Source organism: Cenococcum geophilum (genome assembly GCF_001692895.1).
Source record: "Cenococcum geophilum 1.58 unplaced genomic scaffold K441scaffold_3, whole genome shotgun sequence".
In the NCBI taxonomy this organism is placed as follows: Eukaryota; Fungi; Ascomycota; class Dothideomycetes; order Gloniales; family Gloniaceae; genus Cenococcum; species Cenococcum geophilum.
In genome coordinates, this window is record NW_027137561.1 from 4,974,019 (window position 1) to 4,991,311 (window position 17,293).

The 17,293-nt window shown below is 39.4% G+C and overlaps 1 protein-coding gene across 1 annotated transcript; it reads right to left on the reverse strand.

Moving 5' to 3' along the window:
- Positions 1-14,703: 14,703 nt before the first annotated feature.
- On the reverse strand, positions 14,704-15,355 carry K441DRAFT_725646 (uncharacterized protein). The gene is made up of 2 exons (XM_067654129.1): positions 15,068-15,355; positions 14,704-14,956 (listed from the first exon to the last, which is right to left on the reverse strand). The coding sequence occupies exons 1-2, from the start codon at positions 15,316-15,318 to the stop codon at positions 14,890-14,892; spliced, it is 318 nt and encodes a 105-aa protein (XP_067509516.1). The 5' UTR covers positions 15,319-15,355; the 3' UTR covers positions 14,704-14,889.
- Positions 15,356-17,293: the final 1,938 nt, after the last annotated feature.

A 17,293-nucleotide genomic window follows, 5' to 3' on the forward strand; every position in this document is an offset into this window, starting at 1 on the left:
GTAGACGAAGGTATTAAATATCTACCTAGGCAGTCGTCGGTAATAAAGGCTAAGTAATATGCCATGGTTTAATATTACTGCTGCTAGAATAACCGATGAACTCTACGTCAGGAAAAAATTTACCAGCATTTTTGTAGCATTTGGCAGCATTTGGCGGCCAAATGCGCATTTCGCGCATTGCAACGTGTAGCGTATAGTATCGACTAAGCTGCGGCACACTGCCGCATTTAACAACGTAGTGCAGCTAATTGCGCATTTGTAGCCACTTAGGCCCCTACCCTATTAAGCACTTAATGCGCAATTAATATATAATGCCCTCCTTGCGCATTCTATATATAATGCCGTCCTTACGCATTTTATATATCTTGCTCTTCCTACACACTTAATGGTATTTGCTTAGTTTACGCAGTTAGTGCAAAATAAATTATATTTTAGATAATTTAATATATAGCAACGGTTCTCTTCTACCTATCTACCTACCGACCTAACTACCTGCCTACCTGTCTACCTGTCTACCTACCAACCTACCTGCCTACCTGCCTACCTGCCTATCTACCTATCTACCTGCCTGTCTGCCTATCTGTCTATCTGTCTATCTATCTATCTGTTTATCTATCTACCTGCCTACCTATCTACCTGCCTACCTGCCTGCCTACCTGCTATCTGTCTGTCTGTCTGTCTATCTATCTGTCTGTCTACCTGCCTGCCTACCTGCCTGTGTTAGCTCTGGTTTAATTCGATCGATCGATTAATTAAATCGTTCGTAGTGTTCGCTAGCTGGTTGTTCGAACGGTCGTCGTCTGGTTTTGGTAACGGTCGTCTGGTTCTAGCGACGGTCGTCTGGTTTTGGCGACGGTCGTCTAGTTCTGGCGACGGTCCTCTACTAGCTACTGCTCTGGTGCCTCCTTAGTAGGGAGGATGTAAGAAAGGAAGGATGGGTAAAAAAAAAATAAGGTGGCTATATAGGGGTATACTTGGCAGAGGCACGTGCAGACGGGAATATAGCGGGGACCCGATGCAGAGCTTCGTGTAGAGCCTCCGTACGCAGAGCCGTACGCAGAGCTTCGCCTCGTGCAGAGCCTCTGTACGCAGAGCTTCTGCAGAGCTTCTGCAGAGCTTCTGCAGAGCTTTATGCAGAGCTTCGTGCAGAGCTTCGTGCAGAGCTTCTATTAAATTTATAAAATTATACTTTTATATATGCTTAGTAATCTTATAGTTAGCACTTAGTAGCTAAATGCTAAGACTTAATTATAAATGCCGCATTTAGTAGCTAAATGCTAGTACTTAGTTATAAATGCCGCATTTAGCGGCTAAATGCTAATACTTAATTATAAATGCCGCTAAATGCTGGGAAATGCTGGGAAATACTAGAAAATGCTGGGAAATGCTAAAATAGCTGAAAACAAAAATTAAATGCTAGTAAATTTTTTCCTAACGTAGCTATATGCTTACTCCATGCTAATAAAATATTATTAGTCTACTTTCTCTATATACACGTTCTTATATACTAGGGTAGATACACTACTACCATAATTATAGAATACTATAGTAGTAGCTACATATTATAAGTATGTGCCTATTATATATAGACAATGCTTACTTCTCTATGCTTTGCTTTAGCTGTTTATTAATATCTCCCTAGTATAGACGACTACTACGCTTTTAGAGGTTATTAATGGATTTAAGCTTAACCCTATTATATACGGAGGATATACGGAGGATATCCTTATAGGCGTACTCGTAGTGTCTAATACCGCTATATTTAAACGCTTAATAAAATGCTTTTCTACTTTCCCAATTATTGTTTTCTCTAAGGAGTTATAGTCGTATAATCTTAGGGTCACCAATTTTATAGAATAAGCATTAAATCTACTAAAGGTATAAATACGGCATATACCCAGCATATATATTACTTACCTTTAATATATACTGCTTAATAACCTTATATACTATTTCTTTATCTATATCTATAGATAGTAAAGGTATTGCTTTATAGATAAAATATACAATTCCTTCTTTTCTGGTTACTGGATATTTTAGCATTATAATATAGTCTATTGCCTCTTAGATAATTGTTACGGCTTATATAAATGCCTCTAAACCGAAGCTTATAGAATACTATATTATAAAGATACTAAGCTAAGGAGAAGGGAAAAAGGGGTCGCTAGGACCGATGTAAATAAATATATAGGGTGAGCCGCTAAGGCGCTAGCTCCAGGCGAGCTAATCGCGGGTTGGTAGAATATGGCAGAATATGGCAGGTAACGTATAATAGCGCCGTTACATTACCCCCCTCTTTAAAAGAAAGCCTGCCCTTAGGCTTAGTTAGAAATAGGGTAGTACTAGGCTTATAAACGTAGGATTATAAAATATAAGATAAGGAGATAAAGGGGACACGAGTGCGTCCGGACTAAGTATAAAAGGCAACTATAGGCTAAGTAGAAGCACTAGGCTAGAAAGAGTAGCCGCTAAAAGTCTTAGCACGGATCTAACTAATTAGACAACTTTAACCGGCGGTTAAAGTTCCTGGACATCTAAAAAATTTTTACGGTACTAGCAGAAAACGGCAGAATATAGCAGAATTTGGCAGACAGCTATATTAGGGCTTTAGGGCGTTTTTGTCCCTATATTCTTCCGGTAACTTATTATCTTTATTATACTAGCATTTTATCTATTCGTCTAGGTACTTTAGGGGTCCAGGCGTATTAGGGTATTAGTTATAAAACTCTTTAAGCTTCTAGGGGTAGCCTATAAAGTTCTATATAGGGTACTAGGTTGGGTCTAGATCGTAGCCCTTCTATTAGATACGGTATTTTAGCGTTCCCTATACTATCTTGCAGGCTAGTATTTTGTTAACTTCCCACTCATCATCACCATTTACTTAAACTAGTAGGGGAGGCTCGTTCTTTTATCTAGGTAATAGGTTATTTATAGCTTTCCGTAACTTATTTAGTAAGAAGATAGGGTAAACCCTAATTAAATCTAGGAGCTTTACCTTATACGAGTTGCCTATCTTCTTAAAAACCTTATATGGTCCTGCCATCTAGTAGTCTAGCTTATGGCTAGGTCGTTTGGTTTTTTAATTCCTTATTATAACCTAGACTATATCGCTAGGGGTAAAGTTAGGCTCTTAATAGTGTTTATTTGCCTGCTATTCTATTAACCTTTAAGCTTTTTCTAGGTTCTTATAGGCTACCGTCTAGGCTTCCTCTAAGCGTTTGGCGTACTATTAGGCCTTAGTATAGAATAGCTTCTCTTATACAGTTTGGGGTTCTTCTAGCCTTTTCTAGTTAAAGCTTATGTAGGGTAAGTATCCCATTTCTAGCTGAATCGGGGCAAACCCTATGGAGTTATGGGGTAGGGTTGCTTAGGCGTAGTCTATTAAGGGTAGTAGTTTAGACTAGTTGTTCTAGAAATAGTTAATAAAGGGCCTAAGCCTTTAGTCTAGGTACTAATTTATAATCTCTATCTAACTATTTATTTGGGGGTAGTAAGCTATAGAAAGCTTTAGCTTAATGCCTAGGATTTAGGTAAACTTATTCTAGAAGGCTAATATAAACTATAGCCTATAATTAGACATAATAGTATCTGGTAATCCGTAGATTTAGTAAACGTAATAGATATATAGCCGGGCTACCTCTTTAGTATTAATGTTCTTATAACAGGGAATTAAGAACGGGCGTTTGCTAAAGTGGTTAACTATAACTATAACTATATTATATCCATTACGGTCCCTAGGTAGTTTATAAAAGTTTATAAAGATATACTACTAAGGGCGCTCTAGTATTAGGAGTGGCTTAAGTAGTCCTAGTGTCTTATCCCGTGGGATTATAGCTCTCTTATAGTCTTCGCAGTTCCGTATATATTAATTAATATCTATAACTATTCTTAGCCAGTAGTAGCGGCAGTTAATAATTTTACGGGTTTTATTCTTGCTAGGGTATGCCGTAGAAACTTGGCAATAAGCTTCGCGGATTAGTTTAGTCTATAGATTGTTAATATTAGGGACTATAAGCCGCTCTTAGTATAGGAGTAACCCTTTCTCTACTTTAAAATTGGGGTTTCCCTTTACGGCCTAATTGCGGAGGGCCTTTAGGGCGTTAGCTGTGTGGTTTGTAGTTAGGAGGTAGTTAACTAGCCCTATTAATTTATCTAAGGTCTCCTCTATTAATGCTAGCTTATTTAGCTAGGAGTTTAGCTCCTTAAGGATCCGCGGGTTAAGCTATTTGGGATAGAAAAGGGCGCGCGTCTAATATTAGGTCTTTAGCTTATCCTAGGGTTTTACATCTTATTCTCTTTAGGTTAGGGTATTAGCCTTAGAGTTTTACTTGCTAGAATAATATATAATTGTAAAGAAGAATTAGGAGAGTGTTTTAGCCTACTAGGCTTATTGTCTAGTAAGCTGCTTTATAGTTATAAAGTACTCTAGGGCTTTGTAGTCTATATATATCTTAATCTAGGAGTTTATACCTTTAAGCTCTACGCGCTATTAGGAGAGTGATTAAATAATAGCTAGTATCTCTTTGTTATGTACTTTATAGTTATACTTAGCCGGGTTTATTGTTTTTAAGAAAAAGGCAATAGGGTACCATTTGCCGTCTAAATGTAACTGTAATAGGATTTCCACTATAACCCTATTAAAGGCGTCCGTTTCTAGCATTAATTTAAGGTCTAGGTTATAGTAACGAAGGATTAGGGAAGAGATAAGCCGATCCTTTATCTCTTTAAAGGCTTTTATATAGTTATTATTAAAGATAAAAGGCGTGTCCTTCCTAGTTAGTTATATAAGAGGTTTTACTACAATTCTATAGTTACGGATAAACTAGTAGTAGAAGTTATAAAAACTAAGGAAGGACTAAATTCCTTTTACTATATAAGGGGGCTTCTAGTTATAGATTACCTTTACCTTCTTAGGGTTAACCTTAATTCCTTTTATAGTTACGATAAACCCAAGGTATTTTATACGTTTTACCCTAAACTTGCATTTCTTAATATTAACTTATAAGCCCGCGTTCTGTAGTCTCTCTAGGACCTTCTTAATATAAACTTAATGCTTAAGTTCGTCGTCTAAGTATATAAGAATGTTATCTAGGTATGCCGTGTAGAACTCGTTAAGGTAATTAAAAAGAACGTCATTTATATACCTTTAGTACGTAGCCAGTCCGTTTATTAATCTAAAAGGAAGAACTTTGTATTTATAGGAACTATAATAGGTATAGAATGTTATTAAATCTTTAGATATAGGGTCTATTCTAATTTAGTAGAAAGCTTGGCGGATATTAAGTTTAGTAAAGATCTTTACCTAGCTTAGATATATAAGGGTCTTGTTAATTAAAGGAATAGGGTACTAGTCTTTTTAAGTAATAGCGTTTAGCTTTTAATAGTTAATATAAAAACGAAGGCCTTTATTAGGCTTTTTTACGAACAAGATAGGGGAAGTAAAAGGGGCTTAACTTAGCTTAATAAACCCTTTATCTAGGTTATTAATTAAGTACTGCTTTATTGCTTTTAACTTATCTATCAATTATTAGTAGAGGAGGCTATAGCTTAGCGAGTTATTAGCTTCTAATTAAATTTTATAATTATACGTCCGGTAAGGGGGTAACTTATCTAAGGCTGCTTTTGAGAATGCATCCTTATAATCTATATAAATAGTAAAAAGGAGGCATTTAACTAGTTCCTTGTTAGTTTCCTCTACTAGCTTTTCCTCCCTATTATTAATAATTTGGTTAATCTTATATAGGCTTATTATAAAGACCTTATTGTCCTTCCGGTATATATTAAAGTAGAACGCTATAGCGCTAATTGCGGTGATATTTACTGTAGGGGGTTTATATAATAATGGGGGCATATATAACTTTAGGGGCTTCTGGGGTACTAGCGTTATTATTACTCCTTTTAGCTCCTATTATATCTTTTAGAGGTTATTCCTTATATCCTATTAATACGTTCTTTTCCATACCGGTTAGATCTGCGCGACTTAGACATCATCTATGTTACTCTTTATCCCGCTTCTATATATAAAGTCCTCTTTAGATATAGCGCTTTAGGAGAGTATCTTTGTTAGTATAGAGTTCTTTCTAGCTTCGCGGCGGGCGTCTTCCTAGGCGAAGGCTAGGTTATAGGCCCGGACATCTTACTAGTAGGTAGGGTTAGCCTTTACGGCTAGTGTCTTATAATTAGTTCGAATTTCCCTAATAAATAAGGGTAGTTTTAGTCTATCCTCTAGCCAGATAAATTATCTTTATTATACGTTTAGCCAAATATTAAAATAGGATATCCATTTTTGGCCGAGGATTATATTGTAGGACCCTAGGTCTAGGATACAGAAAGGGATACCGTATTAGCATTGTCTATTAAAAGCGATATATAACTTTAATACGTAGGTAACCGGCCGACCGGCTTAGCCGTTATAGCCTTTTACCTAGATAGGCTTCTCTAATCGGGTGGCTTTTGCATTTAAAATTTTGGCAACATTATTTATATAGGCAGTATTTATAAAGGCGAAGCTATTTGCTCCAGTATTAATAAGGGCGGTTATATTTACTTTATATCTATTTTAAGATACTATATATAGAACGGTAAAATACTTCCCACCTATTAACTAACTAAGATTAATCTCTTTAAGATTAATGGGGTACCCTAAGGGGGAGTCTTTCCCTAGGGTTCTTCTTTTCCTAACTTATTAGATATTTCTCCTTCCTCTATCTCCTTAATATCGCCTATATCCCTTAGCTCTAGGCAAGACAAAGTAAAGTAACCCTCCTTATTGCAGTTGTAGCACGTAGCCAAGGCGGGGTTAATTAGGGTATTGCGATAAGTACTAGTTAAGGGCGTAATACGTAGCTAGTCGGGCGAGGCTCGCCGGTACGTAGTTATAACCGCTTTTAGTGCAAGAGTAGTTATAGCTTATCTTCCTACTTTAGCTCCTATAGGTGCGGCTAGCGAGTTCTAATTACTACATAGTCGCTTCTACTAATTAGGGTAGGCGTTAATCCGCTTTAGTTTTGCGTCTAAAGATAGGCAATAAGCTGTAAGTCTTTTATAGGTTAGTAGGTTATCTAAGGTTATAGCAATCTTTTCTTATAGCCGGATTGTTAGCTTATTATATAGGTCTAAACGGTAGTTTTTAAGGGGAACCTGGCCTTCTCCTATAAGGTGTAGGAATTAAGTCTAAAATTTAGCAAAGGGTTAGTTTGGTTTTATTATTAGGCGATTATAGTTATACTAGGCATCCCGTACTTTATTTGGGTTAATATAGATAGTAGCTAGGTGCTATATTATCTTATTAACAGATATAAATTGGACAGGGAAATCGTCCTTAAACTTAGCTTAAAGGTGCCGTTAGGCGTCCCCTGTGGTTCGACTAAAGAGGTAGAGTATTTTAGCTTCTTTAGAAAGGAAATAGTTATAGTTAACGCGGAGCTTTCCTTATACCTAAATCCTCCAATTCTTAAAGGTAGGGTCTATCCTATTAGACAGTGGTTGGGGGTTAAGGAGCTTAACAGACTTTAATTGTTTCGTTATCGTATCCGTACTCCCTAGTGTATTATATTCGGTTAAGTAAATAGAACAACTAGGACTTCTAGAAGGGGGGGCTAAGCTTTATAGGGCCGCGAGGCTGTCTAGGATCTCTTGTAGGGTCTCCTGTATACTTTAAGCTTAGAGACGGTTAGCTTCCTAATTGGCCGTTAAGGCACAAATCTATTTGTGTACGTCTATACTATCATTATTATCCTTAATTTTGGATCCCAATTGAATCTCATATTCTTCTTAGGTTGGGGCAGCTCTTTTAGATAAGCTTGCTTTAGGTGCCATTGTTGGCTTCCTAGGGTTTATTAGAATTATATAATTTGGTTTTAATTCCGGGGGTATAGGTCCAGTCCTGTCTGGCTCGTAGGGTGGGATATTATTAAGGCCTTCCCAGGCAATGTAGAGTTGTTTTAGTGTCTAAGTATAGCGCGTCAACGCGTCGTTGCAGACGAAGTTTCTTATGGGGTGGGATATTATTAAGGCCTTCCCAGGCAGGGTAGGGTAAGCTTAGTATAATGTTACGGCTTATATAAATGCCTCTAAACCAAAGCTTATATAATGCTATATTACGAAGATACTAAGCTAAGGAGAAGGGAAAAAGGGGTCGCTAGGACCGATATAAACAAATATGTAGGGTAAGCCGCCAAGGCGCTAGCTCCAGGCGAGCCAATCGCGGGTCGGCAGAATATGGCAGAATATGGCAGGTAACGTGCGATAGCGCCGTTACAATAATAACTTAATGCTTGCTGTTAGAGCTAACAAGTACTCTATAGTCTTGGAGTATATTCTAGCTATACTAAGTATATATATAGCCTATATATAGAGCAGTACATAGTCTTACCTTAGAGAGACCTATATAAAATAGAACCTGCTATTATATACTATCTTAACCCTCCTCCTCCTCCTCCTCCTCCTCCTTATCCTTAATATTCTCTCTACTAATTATATCATCTTAAGAACTATCGTCTTCGTGTTTAATGTTAGGTACGCTATAGGCTGCCTACGTATACTTAGCATATACGTAGCATATAGTTATTTATACTAACTAGTAGGCCGTTTAGCCACCCTACTATACTCTCGTTTGCTTTAGTATAGTTTTCGCTTGCTATTAGTATAGCGAGGCACGTATAAATACGCGTATATATGTATGTGTATATATATATACGTATATTTATATATCTGTATATCTGCGTGTATATGCTTAGCATATGCTTTAGATATTTTAGTTTGTGTGGTCGCTTAATTTAAATATGGCTAGCGATACGTATTCTATATAGGCAAAAGTGTGACCACGCCAACCTTTTGCCGGCGGTTCCATCGGTGACCACGCTCAACTTTCGCCGACCCCATCGGTGACCACGTTCAACTTTTCCGTAACCACGCTCAGCTGCACCCCGGTCAGGAGCTCCAGGAGACACTCACACTCGGTATCCTGTCAGGAACCTGTCAGGAGGTCGCCCGGACCACTAGGACCTCCAGGACCTCCAGGACCTCCAGGACCATCAGGACCATCAGGACCATTAGGATAATAATAAAAATTCTATATTTAAAAATAAGGTATATATATTAACACTCCAGTATTTGCAGCTAATTAAAAAATATAAATTAAATTAATTATATATAATCTAAATAATCTAAATTAATTTTTCCTGCCTGTTATAGGAGGTCTATGATTGCTTGGGCGTCAGTCGATCAACTGAAGAGCCTCGCGCGGAGGCTCCAAATCGTCGATTGGCAGTGTTCCCGATGATCCACCGGCGGTGTGCTGATTTCCTAACTAGGCCTAGTGCGTGCCTGCGTGCCTGCGTGCCTGTCTGCCTGTCCTGCCCGTCCTACCTGTTCGTACCTACCTGTTCGTACCTACCTGTTCGTACCTACCTGTTCGTACCTACCTGTTCGTACCTACCTGTTCGTACCTACCTGTTCGTCCCTACCTGTCTGTGCCTGCTGTCGTGCCTACCTGTCTATGCCTACCTTCTGTATCTGTAATTTGGGGGAGAGGTCGGCTCGATCGAAGGCTCTACTTGATTCAAATCGTTCTCTATGGGCGTTCGCTGGCTGTACGTTTGAACGGTGGTCGTCTGGGGTGCCTCCCCAGGAGGCCTTGGTTCGATTTGATTCGGTAACGGGCTAATATCGAGGCTCTGATTCGATTTGATCGATCGATCGAATCGATCGTGGTGTTCACTGGCTGGTCGTTCAAACGATTATCGTCTGGCTCTGGCGACGGTCGTCTGGTTCTGGCGACAGTCGTCTAGTTCTGGTGACGGTCGTCTAGCTCTGGTGACGGTCGTCTGGTTCTAATAATGGTCGTCTGGTTCTGATAGTGGTCGTCTGGTTCTGATAACGGTCGTCTAGCTCTGGCGACGGTCCTCTCCTACCTGCCTACCTACCTACCTGTCTGCCTGCCTGCCTGCCTGCCTGCCTGCCTGCCTGCCTGCCTATGTTAGTATCTAATTTAATTCGGGGGAGGGGTCGGCCCGATCGAAGGCTCTAATTGATTCAGATCGTTCTCTATGGCCGTTCGCTAGCTGTATATTCGAACGTTGGTCGTCTAAGGTGCCTCCCTAGGATGCCTTGATTCGATTCGGTGATGGGCCGATATCGAATTCGATCGATCGATTAATTGAATCGTTCGTGGTATTCGCTGGCTGGTTGTTCGAAAGTTCGTCGTCTAGTTCTGGTAACGGTCGTCTGGTTCTGGTAACGGTTGTCTGGCTCTAGAACGGTTATCTGGTTCTGGCAACGGTCGTCTGGTTCTGGCGACGGTCCTCTGCTAGCTGCCGTTCTAGTGTCTCCTAAGGTAGGGAGGATGTAAGGAAGGGTGAAAAATAATGGCAGAGGCACGTGGAGGCTAACGTATGTTAGGGGGTTATAGTCGCTTCGGAAAAGGATGGGTTTATATCAGAAACCATGATCAAGTACAGAAATTTACCGAATCCTCACCTGTTTGAACCACTTTTCTATACCCGCGCATGACGCCACCCATCGCCTTATTATTATCTTCTATTTAAAGCTATAGGTAAACCCGCCTGGTTAACCGAATAGAAGTCAATTATATAAGCTCTAATTAACCTCAGCTGCGACAACTTCTATATAGAAATTAAGACCCGCGTTCCTCCATCTACTCTTCAACGCTAGAGGGCAAATTTAAAGAGGTATAGCCAGATTAATCTACCAATTAGGGGAAATGGCAGGCCACTACTGCTTATAGATAAAGCTCTAGATGTATAACGTCAAGTGGTAATATTAATATTAATTTTACTAATAAACGCGTACCAATTAGGGCCTCCTTAAATACCTCACACACAGCCCAGACGCCTATTTTGAAGAGATGCTCTGGTTTCTATACAACAAATATAATATAATAGTAGTACGAAGCACACTGTCGGCTAAATTAAAGCGAAGAAAATGGAGTAGAAAGGTTATAAGGATAATTGCACAGCAGCGTAACCCAGGCCTAAGGGACAACTGGATTATTCAAATCTGTGGCTATAGACGCAATCAGTTTGTCTTTATTAATAAATCAGCTTATAACAAGAAGACAATAGATAGGAAGTATAGATGGGCGCTAATTAATAAGCCTACTAAAGGAATATCGGAATTAAAGAGATCTAAAAGATAGAGCTTACTGCTAGCGTATACCTGTTAGGGCTATATGCCTAGCTAGTTAATATACCAGGGCGCTGTTAACGGACCAATGTTTATTAAGTGGATAAAGAACGAGGTTCTTACTCGTATGTAGCCTTATCCACAGCCTTATTTAGTTTTAGTAATAGATAATACGTTAATCCATCGCAATAAGGTATATAGTGTCTATAAAGGATAGGTATTTAACACTATTACTTACTTAAACCTAGGAAGTTCAACGCCTCTACAATACTGCTGGTGTTAGGCTTAAATATCTTCCTTCTTACTTACCCAATTTTAATCCAATTAAAGCTTCTTTCCACAACTTAAAGCAGTGGCTATGTGCTTATTAATTTAAAGCTAATCTATAGAATAACTTTAGTAACTTTTTAAGCCATGCGGTAGAGCAATAAGGGTTTAATAAGAGGGCAAAAGGCCATTTCTTACGGGCAGGAATTAAGAGGTAGTATAAAAAGGATAAGGTCTAGTCTTTTATAATATATCTATATAGGGTGCTTGCCAATTAAGACATCAAGTAAGGCCTCTACTGTAGTATTAGAACGTCGCCAATCCGTTCTAAAGTCTTCTAAGCAGTTTACCATGCAATTAATAAGCCCATATATTAAACCAATCCTATACAGCTTTATATGGCCTATACTACTATTAAGTAGCGCGTGCTTAAGTAACTTAAAGTTATAGTCCTCCTTAATTAAAATTAACTCCGCTTTAGTAAAGGCGTTAGCAACAACTAGGTAATGGCTTTATAGCTATTTAGTAAAGGCACTAAGCTTACTATTTAATTATTTAATATCGCTGCGGGCGGGGCTACTAGGTAGTAGGCTTATAGGTATAGTTAGGGGTGGATAGTAATAGGTAGGCGTTTTAGAGGATAAAGCTGGAACCAATGGAGTGCTCTGTAATAACGGCACTAATAAGGATCTTGTATTTGGTGTAGGGTCCACTATAAAATAACTATTGGCGATAGTTGGTCGTATAGAAGGAGGCATCGCCGCCTGTATAGCATTCTGCACCTATTATAGCATCTACTAGTTCTACTGCTACATCTGGTTTATTAAAATCATTACCGCTACTAATTGGTCTTGCTGCGGAATAGGATTAGCTAGTGATTATATAACTATAGTATAAGCCTATCCTCGTCGCTGCCGTCGTCTTAAGGGGGAGCTAATCAATTTGTTTATGCTGCTAGAGTTACCTCAACGGTGCTTATAGCTATCCAACTTTATGTCTTTTTTATCCTCCCTATCCTGCATGCATTTACTGTACCTAATCTTTAACAGTAGCGATAGATCTAGCATGTTAAGCGTGGCTTTCTTCTATTTAATTGCTTCCGACTAGCGCGCCTAGTAGTAAGCATATAATGGGTAGTACTTTAATTTAAATTCAAGACAGTATATAACGCCATGCTTTTTATTCTTATAGTGCTGTTAAAGGCAGCGATGACGTTTAAGTAGCGGGTACATATGCTTGCCTTCGACTTCTATACAGTCGCGTCGTTTAGCAGCCTCTTTCTACATTTTGGTGGTAGTTGATCTCTTCTTTTTACCAATAACTTCCTCCACTATACCTTCGTGATCCTCACTAGAGGACCCTTCCTTACCGGCCGCTGCTTTGGTTGAAAGACCTGCCGCTTAAAGCGCTGCCTTAACACGCGCATTAACAGCCGCAGTGATTTCAGTATCTCTGGCTTCAGTAGACGCGTCAAAAGGCGCAGTAGCGGTCTTATATTTGACTGTAAGATTAACCCAAAAAGCCTTCCTCGCGTACTTTAATTATGTCTCTATTATTCCCTCTACTTTACGCCATTCGTCTGCGTTGTTAACTTCTTTAGGTATTGTAGGATCCTTCGGACTTAATATAATAACAGCAGTTAATTAATTAAGCTGGAAAGAACAAAGGCCGTAATATTCGCTGGCTTAACGCGCATTTTCGGCAATAAACTCCTAGAATTTGAAGACTCCAAATAAGATGGGTAGAACGTTACTAAATAGCGTTGTGCTATTAGCGTACACGGCCATATTCAAAAGAAAGGTTCGAGGGCTTTTGGACTGTTCTACAGTAGTAGGAGGCATTGGTGCAGATTCGGCGGTAAGGTCTACTTCTTAAGGCGCTTTAGAAGTATTCTTTATAGTATTCTTAGGTGCTTTAGCTCTCCTCCTGTATGCCATGGCGCTAACTGCAATAGGAAAAAATATAGGCTTTAAATAGCTTCAAAAAAAAATAGGCGACGGCGATGTGTTGGTATAGAGGATGGGTGGTGTCATGCGTGGGTACAGAAAAGTGGTTCAAACAGGTGAGGATTCGGTAAATTTCTGTACTTGATCATGGTTTCTAACATAAACCCATCCTTTTCCGAAGCGACTGTATGACGGTGTCGGTAGTTCCGACGGATTTTGGAACACCAAAATACTGCCAAATGCCAAAACCACCGCCAATTTGCAGCAAAAAGCATCGAAAAACATTACATTATTAAGCTTAAATGAAGCCATAAATATATATAGGAGAAGCTCTATATCGACTTTTTGTAGTGTAGCAGCTAGCTAATTACTCCAAGAGGCCTGCATAAGTCCGAATTCGCGGCCCAAATTCCTCATCTGATACCTCACTATCGCTAAAGCTATCTTCATTAATATCCGCATTAGGAAGCTCATCTAGAAGCTTATTTGCTTAAGTAGCTGCCTCCTTAGCTCTCTTAGAGGCGGCAAGAAGGTCCTTGTAGTAAGCAGAGGCAGTAAATGCAGCAGCAATTAACTCCTTAGCTTGCTTTTAAAGCCATTCGGCAGCAGCTCGTACAGATATCGCTTCCTCTATTGCCTGATTAAGCGCTTATAGAGAGTCCTCTGTAAGCTTTTTATTATATATACTAGATACGGTGTTAGCAGCCTTTTGTATCTTCTTTACCACCTTTCCTGCCTCGCCGGCCTCCCTCCGGTGTTAATTAGCAACCTTTTTAAGCTTTATAGTAGCTGTACGGGCTTCTTTCCGAGCTTCTAGTTGCTCCTTTGCAACTATAGCAGCAGCTTAGCGCTAAATCTTTACCTAATCTCGTGTAATCTTAGCCTGCTTCTTATCTTCCTCAGCAATATTTTTAGCAGTAGCAATAGCTTATATCGCCTGAGTAGTAAGTACTGATGCGGTAGAGAGTACGGTACGCTTCCTTTGCTTCTTCTTATTTCTCTCTGTAGTATTATTACAAAGCTTAGCAACTTCTACCTTTATTAACTCTATACCCTCTTCTAATAATTATAGCCGCTGTATAAGCTTACTAATAACTGCCTTAGCCGCTTCAGGTGTAGTTTTGGGGTAAAGGATTGTATAAGCGTATCAAGCTCGATTGTTATAGGATTGGAGCGTACAAGGATGCAAAGGAGAGGATAAAAGCGTTACTACATCGCTAGGTAGTGGAGTAGATGGTTGCTAAGATAAAGGCGTTCCACTGCAGCGATTTAGAGCTCGTTTGGGGTTATAAGGTAGGAGGCCAGCTGCTTCAAAAGCGCTGTTGATTAACTTAGTGGTATATACTTAGGGCCGAATTTCGCCAAGAATCTTTAGAAACCACTCCCTGTTAATACCAGTAACTCCTTCTACTGTATACTCGTTGACTTTAGATAAATAAAGACGCTTAAGAACTAAAAATATAACCAAATTAAGAGGCTGGAGAAAGTGGGTAGAATGTGGTGGTAAGTAGATTAGAATAATTTTATGCGCCTAGCAGAACTCTATAAAGTCAATATTTACGTGGCTACTATGGCCGTCCATAATAAGAAGTCGATAGCTATGGTATTAAGAGTCTTTTTTGTCTTCTTAATAAGCCTGCCAAGCCTCAGTTTATTAAGTATATTGCTTAAAGTGTTGTAGCCACTTTATGCCGAGCTCTTAATTTAACCAACCATTTTCCAATATTCCGATTGTATAGTCGCCTACAGCCTCTACAGCTTCCTGCCATAGCGAAGCTGTATACTGGCGTCCTCGGAAAATAATAAACGGTAGTATTGTTTGGCCATGCATCCCAATCGCGTTAATCTGCGATACCCACTCTTTTAATCTATTAATTGTCTTAAAATTAACAAGACTACCTCGCAGTACTACTACTTTAGCACTGTAGGCAAAGCCTATAGCGTAGCTAGTCTTATCCATGTTCCAAATATCTAATTCGGCGACATTATACTAAGTCTTAGCGGTGGTATAGTCTTCGAAGAACTGCTACACGCGGGCTAGATTATTGCTAGCAAGAGCTTATTCTACAGCAAGTAAACGTACGTAATAAGTACGCAGCTCTTCCTGCCGTTTTAGGAACTAATATATCTATATTCTGCCCAAAGGATCGACTAAGATATAACGTGGAAGAATAGTAGATTCGCGTTAAAGTATAAGGGTAGCAATAGTGCGAATGGTGCGATATTAACATGGAAATCCAGCTTAAGCAAGGTAAATACAATGTCGAACTATTGCATCCTCGCCAGCAGGACTTATACGATATTAGTTGGTGTAGGCGACTTAATAGGACCTCTGCTTTCCACTAAGGCAACGATAAAATGTATTTAGATCGATATTATGTGCCTTTACGCAGCCCTCCTTGCTTTTATAATAACCGAGCTTGTAGGCCTTAATAGCTAGCTATATCTTCTCTTCTGCATCAGGAGCTTGAGGCCAACGAGGCATGATTGGTAAGGTTGGTGGTGGAGGTAATTGTTGAGGAAGTATTAAAAATGAGACTGTTTAAAAGGTGCGGCAGTACATCTAATCAGGAAGGCGGTCAGCCCAATCAGGCAGGCGGTAGAAAAATCCGTCGGAACTACCGACACCGTCATAACCCCCTAACATACGTTATCGGGAATATAGCGGGGACCCGATAGTAATGTGTGTCATGCGGAGCTTCGTGTAGAGCCTCCGTACGCAGAGCTTCGCGCAGAGCCTCGTGCAGAGCCTTTGTACGTAGAGCTTCGTGTAGAGCTTCGTGTAGAGCTTCGTATAGAGCTTTGCGCAGAGCTTCGTGTAGAGCTTCGTGCAGAGCCTCTGTACGTAGAGCTTTGTGTAGAGCTTTGTGTAGAGCTTCGTGTAGAGCTTCGTGCAGAAGCTCGTGCGGAGCCTCTGTACGCAGAGCTTCGTGTGGAGCCTCGTGTAGAGCCTCGTGCAAAGCTTCGTGCAGAGCTTCATGTAGAGCTTCGTGCAGAGCCTCGTGCAAAGCTTCGTGCAGAGCTTCATGTAGAGCTTCGTGCAGAGCTTCGTGCAGAGCTTCGTGTAGAGCTTCGTGCAGAGCTTCGTGCAGAGCTTCGTGTAGAGCTTCGTGCAGAGCCTCGTGCAGAGCCTTAGTAGTGTTGCTTAAGGGGTGTGCATAGGGTGTTGCTTTAGGGGGTATCCTGCCAGGAACCTGACAGGACGATCAGGAAATACTAGTTTCCTGTCAGGAGCCTACCAGGACGATCAGGACCTCCAGGAAAATCAAATCCTGCCAGGAGCCTGTCAGGAGCCTGTTAGGACGATCAGGACCTCCAGGAAAATCAAAATCCTGTCAGGAGGTCTCCAGGATCTTGGCACCCCAACAAAATGCTGATGTAAGTTTTATTAAGTTTTAGCCCCTAATTTTAAGCTAAATTACTATTTCTCTAGAACTATTTAATAAATTACTTTTAAAGTTAGAGTAGAGTCTTAAAATAGGTATAAAAGGTTAGCTATAGAATTTTAGAATTTATTATAAAGCCGTTATTAAGATATTAAAATGCGATTTTCCTAATTTTTAGTGGTTTTTGGGGTTAGCGGATAACTAATTTTAGCGGATAACTAATAAAACACGTTATTATAGCGGAGATAACTCATTAACATTACAATAGATTAACGTGTTCCACCACTTATTCGTTAACCCTAGTTATTTAATATCTTAAAAACTTACTAAAAATTAGAAAATTTATACTTTAATATCTTAACAACTATGTAATAATAATTTTTAATAATTTAGATTTAGACTTTTATATACACTTTGCAGCTTCTATTAAAGTTGTATAATAATTAGTTTAGTAGTTTTTAAGATATTATAATTTAGGGGCTAAAATAAAGCTAAATCACTATATCTTAAAAACTACTAAACTAATTACTATACAACTTTAATAGAAGC

Excerpts from the sequence above, each read along its gene's own strand:
- K441DRAFT_725646 (XM_067654129.1), bottom strand. The coding sequence starts at position 15,318 with ATGGATAAGACTAGCTACGCTATAGGCTTTGCCTACAGTGCTAAAGTA. Across the intron at positions 14,957-15,067 it reads GGAATATTGGAAAATGGTTG|CTATCGACTTCTTATTATGG; the intron begins GTTAAATTAAGA and ends TTAATACCATAG.